Source organism: Diachasmimorpha longicaudata, chromosome 5 (genome assembly GCF_034640455.1).
Source record: "Diachasmimorpha longicaudata isolate KC_UGA_2023 chromosome 5, iyDiaLong2, whole genome shotgun sequence".
NCBI lineage: Eukaryota > Metazoa > Arthropoda > Insecta > Hymenoptera > Braconidae > Diachasmimorpha > Diachasmimorpha longicaudata.
Genome location: NC_087229.1, coordinates 7,652,019 through 7,673,317, shown reverse-complemented (window position 1 = coordinate 7,673,317; position 21,299 = coordinate 7,652,019). Strand labels below are relative to the sequence as shown.

Sequence of the window (21,299 nt, the reverse complement as noted above, 5' to 3'; positions counted from 1 at the left end):
TTGTTTGATCAGATGATATTTTCACCTGTGTCGCGACACGGAGAACTCTTGACGTTGCATTCCCTCGTTTCTAATATTCAGATCGATTTTATTGCCCTCGAGAAAATATAAAAAATTTGGCATTGAGAGCGACTCCCAATTTTTTCGAAACAACTACTAACTAGAGATAATTAATTACCGAAATTAGGTGATAGTAAAAGATCGTTAAAGATGTCATAGGAATTTTCTATACTGATAATTAAATTTTTTGGATAAATTATGACTGGAAAAGGTGTCATTAACGAGGGACAAGCATTATTAAGAATCCATTTTGGTAAAATTATATATTTTTCTTTGGAAGCATTGCGCTCCGATAAGTGAATAGTTGAAATAGTTCTCTTAGCATTATCGGAAAACTTATTTTCTTTTGTATAAGAGTTCCTTATGGAACAGTTCTCCATGTGGAACATTTAAAAATTATCCAATTATTTGGAATAAAAGGGATTCGACATTGAAATTTATCAATTGAAAGCTTTTAATTATTCTCATACTCAAGTCTAGTTTTCATTATGTTCAGTAGCAAAATAAATTTATAATCTTTTTCATGTAATTCATGATTGATACAGCAGATTAAAAGTTGGAGCTACATATAACATATGTTTAAGGACGATAAATTTCTGTATTAGAGTGATAAGACCTGTCTTATTCCAGAGAAACAACTCATGACTCGTTTCATTCCCCTGGAATTATATCACTTGACTGATACTGAGAGATAACAATATTTGTACAGAAAAAAAAAATTCCCATTTCTCTTTTTTCACTCTCAAAAATATCCCCCACCCTTTTCTTATCATCTTTACGAGACTCCTCGTCCATTCTGGACGTTAATTATTTCCCTCTCGATTCCCTAAAAAATTGTACATAATACTCAGGTGCTGGGGGAACAACTCCTTATCAGTTCTTCAGTCATTTTCGAGATATGATAAGGCATTTCGATAAGAGACTCAGGTACCACCACCGAAAATCCGTAACCTGTTTGCTAAAGGGGAAACGAGATATCATATTTTCAAGATACCGAAGATAAAGTAATTAAATATTTCCTCGTGCTGGTAAACCCAGACAATAAACTTTGGTGGAAAAAAAAAAAATAATGGATCGTCTCTAGGTGTACTAAAAATTGTTTTACAATCGAAAATGAAAAAAAAATATGTTGGAATATTCTGTACGACATGTTGAGGACTCGAGGTGTCTTTGGCCCGTGTAAATATTACATAATTCTTGGGGAGGAAGAGGATCGGAGCAGTGCGCCCGGTTTGTCGTAACAGTAACTTAAGAATTTACACATGAAAAGATGAAACGTACATTGAATTTCGATGCTTGACTATTATTTTAGTCATTATGAGTTTTAATTTTTGCTATTTTTCACCAGAAGACTTATCGCAACTTGAAAGAACCAAGGTCGATTGAAAAATAGAGAGAACACTTCGCGTAGCAATATTGCTCAACAAAATTCCTGTTTCCATTCACAAATTTCGATCAAACTGGACACGTGGTTGAAGAATACATAATTTGTTTCAATTATTAAAATATTTTACCATTTTGCTTCAATTGTGAGGTGAAAAATGCAGGATCGTTAGCATTTTCCATCCCAATCACTTGATTTTTATGAATCTCAGATCCTTTTGGACCTCAGGGGAATATTTTCAAAACAGAGAAACATGTATTGATCTTCACTCAGTTGAATTTTGGATTATGTGTTTTGAATATTATGTTAATCTTCCTTATTTCCGTAAAAGACGAAATCGTTCAATTATGGGAAATTACGTCGCACTTATTAATTATTCCGCGCCCTCTCAATCCTATTGGGCATGATAAAAATCACCACAAACCTGTAAATCTATCGTCCTGCACCTCCAACAATCCACAAATATACAAAACAGGAAGGAAAATTAGGGCAAAAACTACTGAAAAAAAAATCTTTCTTGGAAAGTAACTAACGAGTGACGTGGACGTGGCTTCGGCATCGCTTCATATACCTGTGACCAAGTGACGTCACGGGCACGTTTTCTTATCACCAGTGAAGACAACACTGCTGGCAAAACCCAATGTATTGCATCTACAATAATGGTTCACACTTATTTAACCCTCGGGTTTTTTTTTCTGCGGTTGACATGCGGAACCTACCCAGGTTGATTCCACTGCTACTATCATTGATGACAATAGACTGTATTGAAACACAATTGGATGAGCGATGTTAGGAATTGAGAATTGAGGGACTTTCTCGACTTTTGTTGCGGAATTCTATTATTTGAGTATGTCACAAGAAGTGTCGATTCCGGAAGTCTTCTTCGCTCAGAATTTCCATAAATTTTTATTGAGCACATAGTGATAGCTCAGGATCGGTTTGACGGTAAACAACTCAGTGGATTCTTCCTCGTGTTCATCCCCCTTGAGGCCAGAAACGTACACCTTAAGTGGGTCACCACTGAATTGTCCTAGCTCTTTACAAAAGTAAAGCAAAAATCTTGGAGAGAATCTTTTCTTTAATCATCACTCTGTTGGTTTTCTGAATCTCAGATGAATTTACAACACGGGAGCCACGAGATAAGGGTGCAAACGTGGTTGAGTAACCACGTTATATAAAATAAAATCATCGAGACGTTGGGAATGTCTCACATATGGAGAACTTCACCCATCATTTGGGCATTAGAATATGGAGAAAAAAATATAGAGATGAAGTTTAGGTCTGAGAATTGATGAGAAGAAAGAGCTTCACTTGCGATCAATTCCTTCGGCCCATTCCCTGGATTTTCCCTCTCGGTTACCTTGCACAGTCCGTTTTTTAACTTCAGACAGTTAAAGTTGAATGCGCTGTGCTTATCTTCCCCCTATTGAATTGTGATAAATCAAGATTGATACGAAAATATGAATGTGCGACTGCAGTTGCTGGACCTGGTTTACCTGAGAGATTCGTGAAAGATCTTTTTGGTGTTTTCGAGGAGTTGTTTGTACGTTGATAGATCCTCTATTTTTTCTTGCTGCAGGGTTGCTAGACGAGCTTTAACTGCCAAGTTTTCTTCTTCGAGAAGCTCTAATCTATTTTATTGAGGGAAACGAGATATTAACCAGGACAATTTCATTGAGAAGCGTCTCATTGTTCCGTGTTGGCAAATAAAAAAAATAGAGTGGTTTTACTTGAATTTAAATTGATCGTCATTCAATTCATTCTTAAACGGCGTCAGGGATTTCGATGTTCTCGCTCTGTATCCGGAGTTTACCCTAGGTCTCGTCATCGCTTCAGCCTCAATTTTCTGGAGCCTATTTTCCAATCTGACGACTTTAGTTCTCTCTCGTCGCAGTAATTCCTGAATATTTCACATTTATCTCATCACTTCAGTAGACATTCATTAATATCCAGCGATACCACCGCTAATTTTTCAAGTAACGTGACTAACTATCAGCAAATTTGGTAATCTATTGTGAAAAAAATTGTGCACACTGTGCAGAGGCCAGATATCTTACGGAGACGTGATCAGTATCTGCCCTTTCCTTATCCAGGCGACGGTTCAAGGCTGCCACTACGTCCATGAGTCTCTCCCTCTCCGCCTCAGCAGCTACCCCCAGGACAACGTATTCATTGGGGTCCTGGTAGCCTCTGTCACTGTCTAATGGAGACGGCTCGCAAAAATCGTCGGGTAAATCCCGAGAATTCGTGCTAATAGAACTCACTGCACCCGATCTTTAACATTTCAATATCTCAGTAATTAACGCCCTCAAGAAATGAGAAGAGCAGTCGGAGGGAAGAGCCTACCTGAGGGTATAAATTTCGGTTTCGCGCTCTGAGAGCTTCTTGCGTAGTTGTTCCGTCAGGAGCCTCGCAGAATGCAACTCGTTCTTCAAATTTGAACATTCCTGGGTTATTTTTTCCATTCTTTTTTTTGAATCTCCATTTCTTTCTTTGTATCTGTCCTCCACTGCTCTTAGCTGGCCCTGAATAATTATAATTCAATATTCAATGTTGATTATTTCTTGAAATTTTTTTTGTTATTCAATTTATTAGAAAATCCCACGCTTTTAACAATGGCTGCTATCTTCTCCCATTAAGAGTTCCAAAAAATCACTTCAACAATGTCCACCATGGAATTTTTACAGAGATAATGTTGATAGAATGAGTGATATGGGAGGATTCAAATGTCTCAGCAAATCGTGGAATTTCAGATAGAAGACTAATTGGAATCCGCTCTACATTATCTAGCCAAGACATTAACTTTTTCTATGAAATGATTCAATCCTCATTAAAGACATGAACAGCTTCTAATGGTCTTAGTTGAGAAATCTTCAGAACGTGCGATATTTTAGGATTTTTTTACATGAAGGAAACAATAAGTTGGCTCATTACGTTCAACGCTTGTATTAATTGATCATCGTGCGCTTTTCTGTCGTTTAAGATGATAATAGTTCGCTTAGAATCGGATAGTTCGTTCTCCAGAACTTTTATTCTGGCTCTAGCAGCTTCCAATTTTCGCCTGTTACCCTCGAGAGCTGTTTCCGCTTGTCGCAACTCCTTTCCCAAGTGCTCCACTTGTGTTTTTCTGTCCCTTTCGACGCTTTTCGTGCGATATGAACTTCTCAGTTCCAGAGAAACTATAATTTTAAGTGTCGAAAATAATTTGTCAAACTCATCACAAACAATCTGACAGTGAATGAAAAAATAGATTCGTTTTATAAAATTGACAAGAAGGAATCACTTGAGGAGCCTCGCGAAGATTTTTCAGAATCACTTAATTTGTGCTGGAGGTCTGAAATCTTCTGCTGGAGATGCTGAATCTGCTCAGCCCTTCCTTTCCATCCTCCGGGATGATTGAGGAGACCAGTTATGGTCACGTTCTCTCCGACTTCGCTGCAGAGCAGCTGCACTCCCCATAATCGAGGTGATAATTTAATTCAGTAGTAGAAGGAGTCAACAGGATTGTAATATGGAAATAATTATTATTATGACAAGTGTTACGTTGATAATTATTGCACAAAAAAATTAATTTACCTTCTGGGCTTTGTGTAATTCCTGGCGCAATGTCAAACAGGCATTCTGACACTTGTAGTACTTGGAGTTTGCTTGATTGAGCCTCTCCTGGAGGGCCTTCATCTCCTCGTCCTTCGAGGAATCATTAGCAGGAGTTTTTGGTCTGTCTTCATGACTGTTCTTCTTTTCAAGCAATTTTCCCTCAGTCCCCTGCAGAGTTTGACGCAGAGAGCTATTCTCTAATGTCAAATCCTGCGAGATGACTCTGTCTTTTAAAAACATTCCATGGTTAAACCAATTTCAAATCAATCAGACACATTGATTACTTTGAGTAATAGAGTTTACACGAATTTTAGTTTTCAAGTGACTGTTCAATTCCGGTGGAAAGAGGAAGGGCTCTGGAATCGATTCATCTCCAAAATCTTCATACGCAAAATCGTCTTCGTAGTTAAAAACATGACTGTCAACTGTGTCCTCAGTTTTTTCACCGCTTTTACTCATAATTTCTAGTTATTTCAGCTGACAACCACACAGCAAATCATAAAGTTCATTATTTGTGATTGGAAAACACGAATCGAGGCAGAAATCATCAATGAATGTCGCTGTATTCAAGTTATAAACAGAAACATGCGAATTCCCAAAACTGCGAAGTTGTAATTTAATAGTTGTCCTTGATGGACGTATCTGACCAGAGGAAACTCTTTGGAGAGCTTTCTCGACACTTATTTGCGATATCATGGGCCTTGGCTTCAGAATATCTTGAAAATTGAGAAAAAAAAATTTTCAAGTAAAGTTTATCTTTTCAAGCCTGAAGTAAGTTTGTAGTTTCGTGTCTGCGTCCCTGGCAAGTTCATTTAAAATTGTACTGTTGCCCCTGTGGCCTAATGGATAAGGCATCGGTCTCCTAAACCGGGGATTGTGGGTTCGAGTCCCACCAGGGGTAGAAATTTCATTTTTATAAATTTTGAGGAAAATCAAAGTAAGACCTTAAAGGCTACCAATGGTTCAGGAGGGTCTCCTCCGGTAAGAAAGACCATATCGACATCGCCAATGGAATAATAAAAACGACGAGAGTACAAATACAACGATTTATCTCCTCTGCTCTCTCACCACCAATAATAAGATTAACAGTTTTTTAAAACCAGATAAGTCACTTATTATATTTTCATAACGTCGTATATTGACAATTTTTCAACTTAAAAAAATCAAAGATGTACAGTAAGTTATCTACTGTGAAAATATATAAAAAATGTCTTTCGCCCTATCGTGTGCCATGCGGTGGGGCATTGCACTTAATTGTATTCAAGGAATTGCTGATTATTCTCGGCTTTTGTTCTGGTTTCTCCTGAAGTTTCGTTTTTGGGAATTTTTGACGCTACCAGCTAACTGACCCTGCTTCCTCATTGCGTGGAGTTTCTGGTTCTTTGCAACCACTTCCGGCCTCTTTCCAGAGCTTTTGGATCCTGGCTGACTGTACTGCACGTTGATCCTACGCCCTAGCAGGTTGGATTCGTGGAGAGACAAACCTTTCTCGTAATCTACGCTGTTTCCGAATTCTACATAGGCGAAGCCACGTGGTTTGTTGGTCTGAGCGTCTGTGGGAATGCGCACACTGGCGATTGTCGATACTTTCGTCAAGAAGTGCTTCTTTATGTCGTCTTGTGTTGCTCTGAAATGAGAAGAAAATGATCAGGATCGTGGAGAACGAAGAGGGGTGGCTTATAGAGGAAAAACTATTGGAGAAGTAAATAGTGAAAACTGAAAGAAAAATATAAATGCAGAATACAATCTTACGCGTAAGGCAGGTTTCCAACGAAGAGAACATATCTCGTCTTCTTATCCGAATTTTGTTGTGGTTCTGCAGCTTTTTTAGCTACTGGCACCGGCTTGGTGGTTTCTTTAGCTTTCGGTGTCTTAGGGGGTGCAGGCTTAGACTTAATTTCAATTTTCTTTTCTTCTTCTTCCTCATCATCATCTTCCTCCTCTTCTTCTTCCTCTTCCTCATCATCCTCATCATCTTCATCATCTTCATCATCATTCTCAACCTCTTGAGAAGTATTTAAAGTGCTGTCTACTTCTTCAGAATCTTCCTCATCACTCTCGGCTTCCTCGGTAGTATTCAAAGTGCTGTCCATCTCTTCAGAGTCTCCCTCATCACTCTCAGCTTCCTGGGTAGTGTTCAAAGTGTTACCCTCCTCATCAGAGTCTTGCTCATCGCTCTCCTCCTCCTCCTCATCCTCATCATCATCATCATCATCACTCTCCACCTCAACCTTGGCAACCACCTTCTTCCCCTTCTGCTTCTTCTCCACACCCTTCTGCTTATTCCCTTCAACCTTATCGACAGCCTTAGCAACCTGTTTATTCTGCTCCTGCTTCACAAGCTTCGCAACATTCTTAGCCTTCTCCTCCAGCTTCTTTGTTTCTACCTGCTCACTATTTGTAGCACTCATCGCCTCCCCCCTCTTGATTGCATTCTTGTGTCTCCTGATCTTTCGTTTCAGACTCGCAGATAGTTTTGGAGTCTGGGGAAGCTCTGATGGTGGTGTGTAAGTCCCCTCCTCGATTCTCAGTTTCTTCTGAAGGGTTGACAGCTTCCTGCGAGCAGTTTTACTTAGTTGCCCTTTGCTCTTCAGGTCCTCGATCTTGGTTTTGATCTCATCAGCAGTCAATTTAATATTCTCGGGTTTGAATTGCCCATTCTCCTTCCTCTTCTCCTTTCTGACCTCCTTCTTCTTTTTTTTAGCCTCTAATTTTTTCTGGAGAACTTGGAGTTCATGATCCTTCTTCTGCTCTGGGGTTTTTTCTAGTTTTTCCACCTGTTTCTTTTCTTTTTTGGGCTTTTTCAGGGCAGGTTTGGGAGATTGAGCCTCCTGTGCCTTCTTGGGGCCAACCTGATTGGGTTTATTTTTTTTTTGTTCAGGTTTGGTACCGTTGGCGGGTGCACCATTAGTTTTTGACTCTTTCTTCACTTTTAATTTTTTCGGAGGACCTTGAGCCGATACTTCGACCTTCGCTGGACCCTCGGAGGTCTCCAGAGACCTTTTATTTCCCTTTTTCGCCATTGTATCTGTGATAATAACATTTTTACGTTAAATTCATTTTTTATTTCACCAAGGACGTAGAGCTCAGGTAAGCTATCTGAAATATCTCATTGTTCTATTTAATTACTATGTTTTTCTATTACTTCGATGACTTGATAACAAAATGTTTGTTAAACAATAAAAAAAGAGAAATATTTATGGGAAGGTATTAATCGGCGACATTGAACGGCAAAAATGAAATAAAAATTAAGCACAGTCCTTCGAGTTGAAAATGAAGAAAAAAAAATACTATCACGAAAAATCAATAAGTTACACATTTAATCGCTAATTTACGTAAATAACTGAAGCACAGGGAGACGGTGGAATAAATTGTAATATAATTATTACTTTATTTACCTTTTTTAACTATTGAATCACCTTCTGAAAATTTGAGAGCACGTGTGCGAGACAAACTTCGAAATTCTTGTTGAATCCGCTTCCCACGTTGGTAGAAATTTGTGCAAGTGAACATAACCTAGAAAAAAAAGGACAAAAATCGATGGTAGCGCTGCCGGCGACTGTGAGGGAGATTTGGGCGACTGTAAGGAAGAGAGCAGACAGGTGATTTCTTGTCGTAAAATAAACTAATTCTATCGTTTGTACCCTTTGTGCTGAGCTTAAAATGTTTCACGTTTATTTTTAAATAAATAATGTGAGTAGTGTATCTGTAACTACAGTTCAATTAAAAAAGTTGAGTTTTTATTTTTTTTCCCGCCCAATATCATCGGCAAAATTATAATGATGATTATTAATTTTCCACAAGGCTACAAACAAAATCAATACATGTAGAATAATGTACTAACGATGTACAATCATGTTCATTAATTAGTTTTTCTGTTTGCAACCCTCCGCAGGTTAAGTACGTTGGTGTGTGTGAGAGCCGGTTCCCGCAGTGTGGATTGGCACTCATAAAGGTTATGAGTTGATTTTAAAAGTGTAAACGAATCATTAATTGGTGAAAAATGGGTGATTCGGACTTTAATGAGCTTCTGAGGTCAGCGGAGCAGCTCTCTGCCGCTGTTGAGGGGTCTGGAGAGCTTCCCCAAGTCGAGAGAAATCTCAGACAAATTCTGGAGGCTTCCAATGAGTTGTGGTCTCGTGTCACGCAAAGTGGGACGCAAGATACACAAGTTCAAGCGTAAGAATTGTCAATGGACATTTTTTGAATTTCAGAATGTTTTCTAGGATTGTTTTGTTGTTGTCTATTATTTTCTTAATTCTTCAATTCACCCGATTTTTCATATTTTTTCGTTGCTGTAGGCACCTGTTGTTAGGCTCCAGGGGAGTGGATTTACCTCAAATATCCCAGAAATTAAATTCGCTTAGTGCCAGACGCACTTTTGAACCATTGGATCCCATCGCTGATACTGATATTGTCAGTTATCTCAGGAATGAGAAAGAAAATGCTATTTTGTCGATTATCGAACAGGTCCACAAGGATGTGAGTACTCTTGAAAGTTTTAATTTTGTATTTTTCAAGCTTTATCCAGGGGCCTTCTCCATTTATTATTTAAATTAAAAAATTCAATCACCTGAATGAAACTGGAAACTCTCTGGCTTCAACAATCCATTCCTAAACACTATAGATGCCAAAAAACTAATCATTTTCAGACATTTGAGCTCAATCGAGTTCAACAAATGGAGCATATGTTGGGTGAATGGAAGCAGATGCGTTTTGAAATAATAAACGCGATGACAGCCCCCTCCGGTGAGCTGGTGGACCTCCGAGGTATTCCCCAGCGCACAAAACTCGCTGGTTCCATGGTCTCCGGTCTCTCCAACATCGAGACAGCCTACGCCAAGGAGCTCCAAGCTTATAACGACCACGTTCTTCGTGGCATCTCTCGACCCAGTCTTTTCAACGTTTTCTCTCGAGCTGCAGAGACCTTCAACGATAAAAAAATTCTGGACATGTGGAACATGGTCAAGGTTATGGTGAACATCCCCGCAACCCCACGAGGCGACCAGATAAAATCTCGGACCAGTCCAGAAGTGGCACAAATGATTGTCTCCCAAGCGCGTAAATACCTGGAGAATCGTTACAGGGACTTCATGAACTCGCTGGTAAACGAGAACCTAGCCCAGGCGAAGCGTGGAGGGATTCCTGGAACAATTCCCCTGGTCAAAAGCTTCGTGGGAATTAGGATTCAAAACATGAGGGACCTGGAGGATGCTCTCGTGGATGACAGACCCATCTGGCCTCTGATCTACTACTGCATGAGAGCTGGAGACTTCAAGGCTGCTCTTCAGTGCCTTAACCAGTGCTCCTCGTCCTTTCAGGAGTTCCGTCAGGCTCTGGAGGAAGCTTCCAACGATCCCCAGAGACGTCCCAGTACTCGAGGGGAGTCCATCGTTAAACTCCACTATAGAAAGCATGTGAGGTCTGCCACAGATCCATTTAAACGAGCTGCATACTGCGCACTTGTCCCTTGTGAACCTGATGATCTTCATTCTGAAGTTATCTGCACTGCTGATGACTATTTGTGGCTTAAACTTTGTCAAGTGAGAGAGCAAACTGATGCCGAGCATAAGCTGACTCTTGATAGTCTGCAAACAACTATTTTGGAGGTCTATGGGGAGAGCTATTACCACGCTCATGAGCAACCATTCTTGTACTTCTCGATGTTATTCCTGACCGGACAATTCGAAGCTGCAATTGAGTTCTTAGCGAGAGGAGCTGGAGCCAAGCATCTGCCCCATGCAGTCCACCTAGCAGCAGCCATGCATGAGCATAGCCTCCTAGCCCCATCTCAGAGTGTTCTAGCTCCATTGATAACAGTAGATCCTGGGGATAAACCTCCAGCGAAGCGCCTGAACCTCGCTCGATTGATTCTACTCTATGTGAAAAGATTTGAAAGCTCAGATCCCAAGGAAAGTCTTCATTATCTGTTTCTGCTCAGATCCATGAAAGATCCGCATGGAAGGAACATGTTTGCAGCCTCTGCTGCGGAGATGGTGGTGGATGCTTCGCCGCAGAATCGGGCATTACTCGTGGGAAAAATGGATAAGGACAGAAGACTGCCTGGAATTCTGGATCAGTTCCAGATCAACACTGATGATGTAATCAATATTTGTGCTGAGACTCTGTACAGGAAGGGGCTGCTGGAGGACTGTGTGACAATGTACGATCTTGCTGGGAATCATCAAAAGGTCCTGGAGATCATGTGCTGTCTGTTGGCGCAGGTCGTGAGTCAGAGGAATGTGCAAGGATCTTTGAGGTCTAGGTTGCAGGCAATTGGGACTGATATCAGTCTGAGGTGAGTTAGCAGTTTACTCTGGGGTTTATCATTTTTAGGTGAATAAGAATAAAATATTGAATATATATATATAATTATTATTATGAATAAATTGTGACAGCATTTTTCTCCTCTCTAAATTTTAGAGGGTTAATAAGTTAAATTATTGTTGCACACAGGTATCAGGGCATTGCTATACAGGTCTCAGCAGAGTTGGTCGCTGCATTCTATACTCTAAGAGATCTTATGGTCTTCTTCGATCAGTTCCACGACGAACAGCATCAGACAGCTTTGAGGACAATTGCTGATTCGAAACTGCTGCCCCTCAATGTCAGGGAGGTCGATGAGAGGGTCACTGCACTGAGAAGAGTGTCCCCAGAGGTTGCTGGCACTCTTTCTGATGTGCTTCTGGCTACTATGACGATTATCTACAGACAGTACCAGAAGATGAGGTCGTCAGAGCCTGGGGATGAAGTCGCAAGGGAACAGCAGCTCAGGGACCTAAGGGAGCAGGCCAGGGCCTTGACGAGTTTTGCTGGGACACTTCCATACAGAATGCCCAATGAGACGAATAGTAAACTTGTGCAGATGGAGATCCTCATGCATTGAGGGCAATGACCTTCTGATTTTTTGTGGATTTTGAGTAGAGTAATTTAAGTATTTTTGTGCTGATATTTTGGATATAGATTTTTGTAAGTTCGACAGATTGTTTCAGTGAATATACGCAAATTCATAATTATGTGGTTTTATTGAGTTCTTGTACGAATCATTGTAATCTAGGGTTAGTTATCACCAAAAGGGTGAATGATGTGTAATTAATGGACGGAGTCTTTGGTTTTGTGAAGATTTTCGAGCCTTTCAGCCTTCGTTATCGTCTGAGTCTGAAAATCTCATTGGGGTGATGGAAATTCCACTGCTGAGGTCCTGGACTTTACCTTCTTTCATCTGGAATTGAGATTAGTTGCACATTTTTTTATTAATTTCGTACAGAGTCTGAATTAAAAAATTTTCTTTCATAATTTGAAATCTCACCGCCCTGTAGTCCAAAATCATGTCTTTGAATGCCAAAAAATCAGTGAATGTTTCAAGAACTTCAAAGACTTCTCCATCCAATTCAGGACTACGATCACTAGAAAAAGTAGGCATAATTAACCATGAAAATTCATCATGAGTATTTTATAGTAAAGTGAGGCAAGATCGACACCTGACTTGTTTCAATGTCAAAGTTTCATGTGTAATTATCCCTTTGTGATCGCCTACACTGAATATTTAATTATCAAATTGAATGAACGATCTTCAGCTGCGACCAATAAAAAGAAGTAAAGTGTCGCATTTCCCTCACCTGCTTCTAAATAAAACTCATCTTTTTACCTGAGTTGCTTCACTAGTGAATCCATAGAAAAACCAGGAATTATTCTCTTCAGGCTTTCTTCAATATACGATTCAATCGCTTTATGCTGGTTAAATAAACAAGGATCAATATCCCTACAATTTGTAGTCGACTAATTCTTTGGAATCTTATTTTGATTCGGTGGGAGTTCATTAATTATTTGTAAAATTTTTATTCACTCACATACTCATCGAAGATGTTCATATAAATCAACTTATTTTCCTCGACTGAGTCGAACTCTCTCCAATATTTCTCCAAAAAATATTGTTGCGTTTCTTGGAATTTGGGTTCTTAAAAAATATGAGAAGCGTCAGATAGAATAATATGAAGGAAATAAATGTATGAAAAAGGCTGAATAACTGGGCAAACAGACTCACCCATGAGAATATCCTCAATGTATCCAATAATTACATCAAAAGTCTCTCCTATCTCCTTATTTTCTCCTTCCTTCGTGGCCATTCCCCTCTATGAATACAACGAATTCCTGAGTAATCTACAGAATAGGGCTTGAATTATCTTTATTCAACAAAAAACTCTGAGCAAACTCTGAGTCAGTCTTCCGACCCCTTTTGTTATGTTTTGTTGATATTGGATTGACATATAATAGGTTAGGTCAGTCCCCACGCCTGGTCCATGCGCATCTTCAGCCAATGGAAAAAAGTTCTCTGAAGTTTTAAAATACAATTCAAACCGTCAACCACGACACACTCAGCTGAGTGACTTCAATGGACGTGCAACCACGCTACGAGAAAGACACACGCTCCAGTTATCTTAAATTCCAGTGTTGATATGCAAGTGTTCATCAGACTCAAGGCTCCAGCGAAGTGACTACAACTGTGTTAATTCGTGCCTGTTAGTGGTTCTGATCTCATTAAAATATTTTTTCTCTTGGAATTTGCATGACAAAGTTGAACATACCCCTTAAGTCCTTCACAGTAATGGATAAAGCTATTTTTATTTTTTAATCAGGAAACTAGGGAAGTGTTTATAGTTGCTCATGAGTGATTTTGTAGTTGCTAATCAGGGGATTAGATCTTTCTCCGCCGATTTTAAGCATAGAGACTCCCATGGTAATAGTTCAAGCTAACGGATAATTGTAGGAAAGTACTAATTATTTATGAGAAAGCTCAAGACTCTCGAGTAAAAACAATAGCCACATAAAATCTAAAAGTCCCTGAAATAAAATAAGATCAATGTTCACTCTACCATTCAGAGGATTGAATTAATCAAAGTCTTTAAAATATTGAAAGGTACTCCACGGAGGGGCTCATCAACAGTTCCAACTCCAAGTCCTCATCTATCCCTAGATAGAGCTTCGAAGGCATCTTCAAAACTCCAAATAAAACCTAATATACTCATTAAAAATTAATTTTCCTTTCGTCCTCCTTAAATTCCAAGAATGGAAATTTACACATTTGACAAAAGTCTTCAAGAACGTCTTCTGGAGCTAGAGGAGATTTTGTCAGGGCGTGGAACGGTGGTTCCAGCCTCGAGGATAAAACACGAATGGACATTCCACGTTGAACTGGTGATCGAGCCAGTAGGCTGGCAGGCCCTCTGGAAGATCCCTCGATTGACCTGCCAGGAGTTCGAGATCCACTACCCAACGATTGTTGTCGTGCAGGTGGAGAACGTAGACTTTGCTGATTTATCAGCACTGGTGAAGATTGTTGCAGTGCAGGACGAGATTCATTTACCAGAAAAGTGTGACGTTCCACTCATCGAGTTGTACCCCACGAGGAACCAGGAGAACGCAGTGATTGATGCTGAAGGAACAGCGAATTGTGTGGATCAGTTGAGGTTTTTCTTCAATCATCTGTGGATGCCTTGGGACACTGACGACGATGAGACCGCTGACTGGGTGACGAGCCACCTGGAGACGAGGGTCAGACTGTTCTTCGATATGAAACGAGGGGAGGTCAATAAGGACACTTGTGATATCATCAGGACGTTGATAAGGGAGGGAAAGGAAATCTCAGCGAAGATCTTGAGGCTTGAGGAGGATATCTCCGATGATGAGGGCGAGACTAGGTGCCTCGTGGACGAGGACAAAGCTTGTCAGCTCGTCAAGCTGCATTTTAGACTACAGCAGATTAAGACTGAGATGGATGTGCTGGAGAACCCAGCGATGAGGGAGATGCTTCAACGAAATCCCCATTCGGGAATCAACTCTGGGGAGGTGAAGAGGAGGGAGAGCAGGGGGAGGAAGGTTGAGGCCTTCTTCGTGTGGCATGGGGGAGAGCTGGGGGAGACTATGGGCAGTCTGGAGAAGGCGAAGAAGTTCCTACCGCAGGACGTTTTTATCAAGTGAGCAGATTTAATTTATTTTTTATTAATGGAACTGTTATTTTCTCATCGAAGACATGAAGGGACCAAAATCGTTATCAGACTAGGAAGTATTTTAGAACACGGTTGAATATCTCCTTTCAAATAGAGATAAGACAAGTAGGAGATCTCAAGCTTAGCTCCTCATGGACGAAGATCTTTCCTTTTCTGATGACTTCAAGGGACAATATAAATATTGACTTAGGGTTTTTTAAAGTAAAACCTTAGTGTTAGTTGCACCAAACTCTGACAAGCAAATTAATCTTCAGGAGTTATTTATGGTTGGAGTAGATTTGTTTAGTAGTCAAACAATGTCAGGAATTGATAGTGATTTAGTGGGCTGCACAAAAGTTATCGTTGAAATATTATAAATATATTTCTTATTATCCGATTTGATGCTTGCAGAACTACCGGCTGCATGCAGGAGGCTCTTCACAGCTCGGAGACTGGGGACATAGTTGTCTTGGGTGAGGGTGAACATTTGATATCCGGAGCTGGAGGGTTGGAGGAGGGTGGGAGGATTGTGGGGATCGGAGACAGGAAGAGTACCGTTGTCTGTGCCAAGGAGAGCACTTCAGGACCCTCACTTCTTGATTTCTCCGGAGAGGTGATTCTACAAAATTTAACTCTGGATCTTGGTGAACTGCAGGCAGGAATACTAGTACGAAAGTGCACAGTGAAAATAATTGACTGTAGAATAGTAGCCTCGAATCAAAGTGTTGTGAAGCTTGGTATAGTTGTGCTCCCAGAAGGGAAACTTATTCTTCAGAACTCGACCTTTGTGGGTCTCGGAACTGCTGTGGTTATTCACAACGCTGGACAATGCCAGATGGAAAATTGTGATTTTGAGGACTGCATTGAAGGCCTGCAGGTAAATAACAATGCTAAATGGCTCTTGTCTAAATGCAGGTGGATTCCCATTTTATTCAACTACTCGTGATCCTTTTATTCGATTTTCAGGTGCAGGATGGAGTCAAGTTTCATGCAGTTCGTTGCAAATTTTCGAATTTCAAGGAGTACGCTATACGCATGGAGACCGACAGACATATCGCTGGGGTGGAGAGTAAGACGGGGAGTATCGAACTCTTGAAAGACGTTGGAGAGGTGGCTCTTGAGGAATGCATATTCGCGAATAATCTGAAAGGAGACGTTGCCATACGACCACGATTGTCAGTCGCTCTCTCAGCCAAGCATGACAACGCAATGGAAATTGTTCCTTAAATTCTTGATTTTACTTCTCATTTTATAATGCAATTAAATCTTTTGTTTTTACGGATTCAACTAAAAATGGAATATTTTTATAATTATTAACTAATAAATACTTTTGGTAGCAACGGTTTATCCTTAATTCATGCTAATGAGTGAGAATGTGGGACAAATGGTAGGATGTCGAAAGGAATTGTAAATAAATTATAAATGTTTAGTCATTGTTAATAAATATTACTTTTTTATAGAGGATAGATAATTGCACAATGATGTCGACTTGGACGTGGAGTGATGTGATTGACAATTATATTGTCAACTGAAACGCTAGGATTTTATATTATTTTTTGTGTGTAGCTACATAATAATAATTGTAAACATTTCCAAAAAATGCAAGTGTGTAAATTATGCTCTTCTCCTCTACATTACCGGCAGGATGGTAAAGCACTTCATCCGCACTCGGTGCTGAGAACAAACAACCCTTTACTATTTAATGAAACTTGTCAGTAGTTCGATCACCTCAATAGAAACACGAAGAAAATCACTTCAAATATTTGCAAATGGTTTTATCTAAAAATGTGCCGGAATGTGCCATTACGCGGGAAAATCGCGGGCTCGTGGAGTGTTCTCGCTCGGAACTGCAGATGACGTCGTGAGTCCATTGGCGGATTCAGTGTTCAGTGCGCGTCGGGACACGTTGGCTGAAATCGCGAGTGATTAATACCGGTATTTGGGATCTACAATTAATAATGAATATAATTCAATGAGACGTCCCTTGTCGTTATGCAGAATAATCTCGAGAAGTCCTGGATGAGTCCTCCGAAACAATAAGTGAGTGTTAACAATACTGAAAGCAAATGACGCCGAAAAAATATTGTGGCGTCCCTCCACATAGCCGGCGTCATTTCCCACGCATGTAGCCATAATAAAACAAAGCCCACTCCTCGAGCTCCCAATTAATTAACAAAATGAATTAATTGAGACCCTCAGTATTCGAAGTGATGTGAATAATCCCCTTATGAGTAATCCGATCACCCGAATAAAAACGCCAAGAAAATCACTTGAAATATTTGCAAATGATTTTATCTAAAAATCCGCCGGAATGTGCCATTACGCGGGAAAACCGCGAGCTCATGGAGTGTTCTCATTTGGAATCGCAGATGGCGTCGCGAGTTCAATGGCGGAGTCAGTGGTTCAGTGCGCGTCGGGACACGTTGGCTGAAATCGCGAGTGATAAACACCGGCATTGAGGATCTTCAATAAATAGTGAACATAATTAAATGAGACGTCCCTTGTCGTTATGCAGAATAATTTCGAGAAGTCTTCCGAAACAACAAGTGAGTGCTAACAATACGATAAACAAATGACGCCGAGAAAATATTCTGGCGTCACATAACCGGCGCCATTTCACACGTCACACGTGTGTGGCTGTAATAAAACAAAGCCCACTGCTCTTGCACCAAAATCATAAACAAAATGAATTAATTGAGACCCTCAGTATTCGATGTGACGTAAACAATCCCCTCCTTAATCAAATAAAATAATTAATTCACACCATACTGTACTCGTCCAGTATGAACGCTCGGTATCACAAAATAATTTGCGAAATACACTCGTACATTTCATAATTCATTTCCTGGGGCCATACCACTATAATTGAGAATTAATTAACCGTGAATTCAGCGTGACATGCACTAGAATATTGCGTGATTGAGGTACGTAACACGTGTTTCATTAAAATATTGTGACTGTGTTGATAATTTCGAGGGCACATGCGCTCTGAATTGGAGATAATGGTGAGCATCTATTTTTGATGGAATTAGTAGAATGAAAGAAAAACAAAGACATTCTGAACCAAGTACAGTCTGGGCTAAGAGAATCGGTTGAACAGATCAACTGCTGGGTTGTTAAAATAAATTCAAGCCTTAGGGTCGAATATGAAATAATAGAATGAGTTGAATGGGAGCATGATGGCTTCCATACCTCCATTAATGTTTTAATTAGCACAACAACACTGAAATTATAATAAAAAAGCAAAGAGTAATTAAATAGAAGCAATTGAATCCCGTGAAAATCCCTAATTTTTCACACTTGGTCCATATTTTGTAGTTTATTTTAAAAAATGGCCAAGAAGATAAATTATGGATAAATTGTGATTTTGCATCTGAAATATTATCGCAAGGTAAAACCATCAAAAGTATTTATCTTCTATATTTTTTGAGTGTATCAGGCTCTGTTATCGTCCGATGTTTTGACGGGTGGTCGGGTGTCCTTGAGTAGTGGAGCTAATGAAATTACTTGGTGGGGATCTAAAAGGCTCTGGGAAATGTATTTTTGTTTGAAAGGAATCTTGAATGAAGATGAAAGAGTATTAGTTGGTGATTTTAGAATGATTTGCGGATTAGACTAGTAAAATCGTGAGAGAAAATATATTCCGAGAGGAGTATTGAGGGTTTTTTTTTGTGAAGAATTTTATGGGCTACAAAAAAGATTCCTTGAAGCTTCTGTCTAAAGCTGGTGGCTTTAAATATATTTTCTAACTAATCCGGATGTATTTGCGAGTTTACTTTGAATTTTTTTCATTTTATTAGTAAAGACAGGGGATTTTACATGGAATAGAGATGACTGTTTATGGATTTATGGAATGAAAAGGTTCCTTTTAAATAAATCGAGTGTGTATTTGCAATATTCTAGTACAGCAATTAGGAGGGGAATGTTAGAGGGCTTTTCTTCTCGTGAATTTTGTGGGCTAAAAAAAATCGTCGATGTTTTTGTCGGCACCGAGGGGTTTTTCTTAATATTGTCGAGCTAAGCTAGATGAATTTCGAGGTTTATTTTGAGGTTTCTTGTGTTTCCATAGGGATTATCGAATTGTTTTGTAAATACAGTCAACTTGAGACAGGTGAATAAATAGAAATTCTCTAGAGAAAATGTCGTGCTAGACCAGAAATCATAATGTGCCTGCTAGAAATAAATTTGAGGTTTTTTTTTCTCCAAATTGTATAAGCAAAAGGAAAAGATTCAAGGGATTTATGATGAATGTATTGAAGACTACGTCAGTTCTGAATAATGTCAGCCATTTATTATAAATGAACACTTTTTTCAAGTGCTCCAGCTGGCAAAATCAAGTTGAGTGGACTTAAAAGCCTTCTGAATATGTATTTTTATTCCATCGGAGTGAGCTTCATCATCCGGGAGACCGTTTGAATCATAGAGATATGGGAAATATCAACCAATAACTCATATCGCATTATCTGCCTAGCAAAACTCTTCTGGATAAATCCTTTCCCGTACAAAAGTAGAGAATTATTTTGAGATTTTATTAATCACGTTATATCCCTTGAATTCTTGGACAGTTAATTATCCCAGTAGTATACTATTATCATCTATTTAAAAATCGTCAAGCACTTGATTTTAGTCCATAATTGGCTCCCAATTCGGTACAGCTATCCGTTGGGAAATTAAAAATTCACCTGAGGGTCTCCACTGGTTTAGTTTTTCTCTTTCGTTTGTGTTGAAGCTGCATTGTCCACGTTGATATGAGAAATTGAAAAGTTTTAATTAAGTCGTTTCCTTCTTTCCGATTGTGATGTCGTCAAACGACACTTTAGCAGTTGGATAATTCATCGGATTTGTTGTGTCACAATATTTTGTTGTTATGTAATGACCTAGATGATTATTATTGATTATTCTATATCGATACTGTAACGAGAAAGTTGATGTGAGTGGTGGTTATTGTTCAGTTTATTCCAATTTCAAGAATGGAGGAAATGAGAAATGTGTGACGAGCTCGTTACCTATTGAAGAATTTCTGTATAAATAATGCGATAGCATAGATGGAAAATGATCCAATTCTCTGCATCACCACTGTCCTATTGGAAATGTGTCAGAATGTCTGACTCCATTGCAACTCAAAAATTCGATACAACTCTTGGAATACCATTGATTTTCTATAATTATCAAAAATGGCTCTTGGTGACACTAATCGTCTGGATAATTTTATGACATTTTCCTTAATCCGCGCTTTTCAAAATAGACCAGCAGCTCCCTTAGATCTGTATATGTGTGTCCAATGCGGTGGACTATTTTCGTTTTTTTAACGATTCACTTTGCTATTTGTTTATGAAATGGATATTTTTGTTCATCGTATTGTTGTCTAGGGTGACCATCGATAGAATCGAAGGTTAATATTATTTTATCAACGTGAAAAAAACAATCATTGACTTGATAAAATGATGATAGAATGATGAAATGATGTCCAAAAATGAAAATCAATTTCACTGGAAGAAAAATAGTCAAAGTAGTTAGATATCTTTGAATGATTATGTCTTGTAAGTCGCAGGTGATTTATCTGGGAATTAATATTATGTTGATCATCATCTCAGCAATTCTTGAATTGAAAAATGCTAATTTTCAGTAGAAGTATTCAATGCTAGGTAATTATTAATAAACAAGTAGCACGGTGCTGGGGAAATACACTTGACAGGAGTTTTCCTTTTTCTCTGCAGGCATATCGAAGGATGTCGAGATAAATAATATACTTCTTATTGCATAATCATGCACTTTCCAAGGTATTTAACGCTCCTTGGTACTTATTTTATAGGTGCCCCTCAAACTCAATTAGTTGGGTAGTTGTTAGAATATTTCTCTTTAATTTTCTCTTCTTAAGATTATTCGTGGAAGAAATGGGGGAATTGTACCTATGAAAAAGACTAGTCGGAGTTTTTACTCGATCCAAACCAAGTCTAACTCAATTTCTTTGTGAGTTGTCGTCAGAATAAGCGACTGATGCCTGCAATACATTTATATTTGGACGCCATAAACCTGGGGAATGAAAATCACCCCGATTATCTAATTAGTTTTTGAAATATTTACGACAGGGATTTCGTAAAGATTATGGGGGAAGGGCCCTCAGGAGAGTTAACTTAACAGTACAAAAATAGATTTATGATACGTTGACACCGAAGACTACGACCATTACGATTCCAATAGTGAAATACTGAGGGAATATGACTCCACTTCGAACGAATTTTTTGTTCTGTATTTTTTGAAAGTTCTAAATT

At 39.2% G+C, this 21,299-nt stretch overlaps 6 protein-coding genes and 1 non-coding gene across 12 annotated transcripts in view; 4 read left to right on the top strand and 3 right to left on the bottom strand.

Moving 5' to 3' along the window:
• Positions 1-2,542: 2,542 nt before the first annotated feature.
• LOC135162029 (coiled-coil domain-containing protein 13) lies at positions 2,543-5,629 on the bottom strand. 2 transcript variants are annotated; one of them, XM_064120096.1, is made up of 9 exons: positions 5,326-5,629; positions 5,021-5,268; positions 4,728-4,890; positions 4,379-4,623; positions 3,791-3,969; positions 3,502-3,718; positions 3,175-3,344; positions 2,941-3,075; positions 2,543-2,867 (listed from the first exon to the last, which is right to left on the bottom strand). In XM_064120096.1, the coding sequence occupies exons 1-9, from the start codon at positions 5,498-5,500 to the stop codon at positions 2,828-2,830; spliced, it is 1,572 nt and encodes a 523-aa protein (XP_063976166.1). In that variant the 5' UTR covers positions 5,501-5,629; the 3' UTR covers positions 2,543-2,827. The 2 variants fall into 2 exon arrangements, with proteins under 2 accessions (XP_063976166.1, XP_063976167.1); XM_064120097.1 differs by having other exon boundaries at positions 5,347-5,629.
• A 240-nt stretch (positions 5,630-5,869) lies between these two features.
• Positions 5,870-5,942, top strand: Trnar-ccu (transfer RNA arginine (anticodon CCU)). The gene has a single exon. It is a non-coding gene; the product is annotated as a tRNA-Arg (tRNA).
• A 131-nt stretch (positions 5,943-6,073) lies between these two features.
• LOC135162027 (glutamic acid-rich protein-like) lies at positions 6,074-8,581 on the bottom strand. The gene is made up of 3 exons (XM_064120093.1): positions 8,440-8,581; positions 6,794-8,069; positions 6,074-6,668 (listed from the first exon to the last, which is right to left on the bottom strand). The coding sequence occupies exons 1-3, from the start codon at positions 8,552-8,554 to the stop codon at positions 6,317-6,319; spliced, it is 1,743 nt and encodes a 580-aa protein (XP_063976163.1). The 5' UTR covers positions 8,555-8,581; the 3' UTR covers positions 6,074-6,316.
• LOC135162025 (nuclear pore complex protein Nup93-like) lies at positions 8,510-12,057 on the top strand. 3 transcript variants are annotated; one of them, XM_064120090.1, is made up of 5 exons: positions 8,510-8,643; positions 8,937-9,220; positions 9,343-9,523; positions 9,694-11,339; positions 11,498-12,057. In XM_064120090.1, exons 2-5 carry the CDS (start codon positions 9,045-9,047, stop codon positions 11,925-11,927), a joined length of 2,433 nt encoding a protein of 810 aa, XP_063976160.1. In that variant the 5' UTR covers positions 8,510-8,643; positions 8,937-9,044; the 3' UTR covers positions 11,928-12,057. The 3 variants fall into 3 exon arrangements, with proteins under 3 accessions (XP_063976160.1, XP_063976159.1, XP_063976161.1); XM_064120089.1 differs by having other exon boundaries at positions 8,594-8,734; XM_064120091.1 differs by lacking the exon at positions 8,510-8,643 and adding an exon at positions 8,656-8,772.
• A 68-nt stretch (positions 12,058-12,125) lies between these two features.
• On the bottom strand, positions 12,126-13,227 carry LOC135162041 (ADP-ribosylation factor-like protein 2-binding protein). Its single transcript, XM_064120126.1, has 5 exons — positions 13,086-13,227; positions 12,892-12,998; positions 12,690-12,775; positions 12,351-12,447; positions 12,126-12,263 (listed from the first exon to the last, which is right to left on the bottom strand). The coding sequence occupies exons 1-5, from the start codon at positions 13,165-13,167 to the stop codon at positions 12,177-12,179; spliced, it is 459 nt and encodes a 152-aa protein (XP_063976196.1). The 5' UTR covers positions 13,168-13,227; the 3' UTR covers positions 12,126-12,176.
• Positions 13,228-13,424: 197 nt separating this feature from the next.
• Positions 13,425-16,367, top strand: LOC135162028 (protein nessun dorma). Its single transcript, XM_064120095.1, has 4 exons — positions 13,425-13,560; positions 13,959-15,015; positions 15,439-15,904; positions 15,994-16,367. The coding sequence occupies exons 2-4, from the start codon at positions 14,108-14,110 to the stop codon at positions 16,252-16,254; spliced, it is 1,635 nt and encodes a 544-aa protein (XP_063976165.1). The 5' UTR covers positions 13,425-13,560; positions 13,959-14,107; the 3' UTR covers positions 16,255-16,367.
• Positions 16,368-16,949: 582 nt separating this feature from the next.
• The window catches only part of LOC135162019 (pseudouridylate synthase RPUSD2-like), a 116,113-nt gene continuing 111,763 nt past the window's right edge, over positions 16,950-21,299 (top strand). Inside the window, exon 1 of one of the 3 annotated variants that reach the window (XM_064120069.1) lies at positions 16,950-17,067. Coding sequence is in view for 2 of the 3 variants with exons in the window: in XM_064120067.1 (XP_063976137.1) it covers positions 17,517-17,573 (57 nt within the window). In the remaining variant the exon portion in view is untranslated. Of the gene's footprint in view, positions 17,068-17,089; positions 17,574-21,299 lie in introns of those variants that run through there. The other 2 variants (XM_064120067.1, XM_064120070.1) reach the window with 2 other exon arrangements.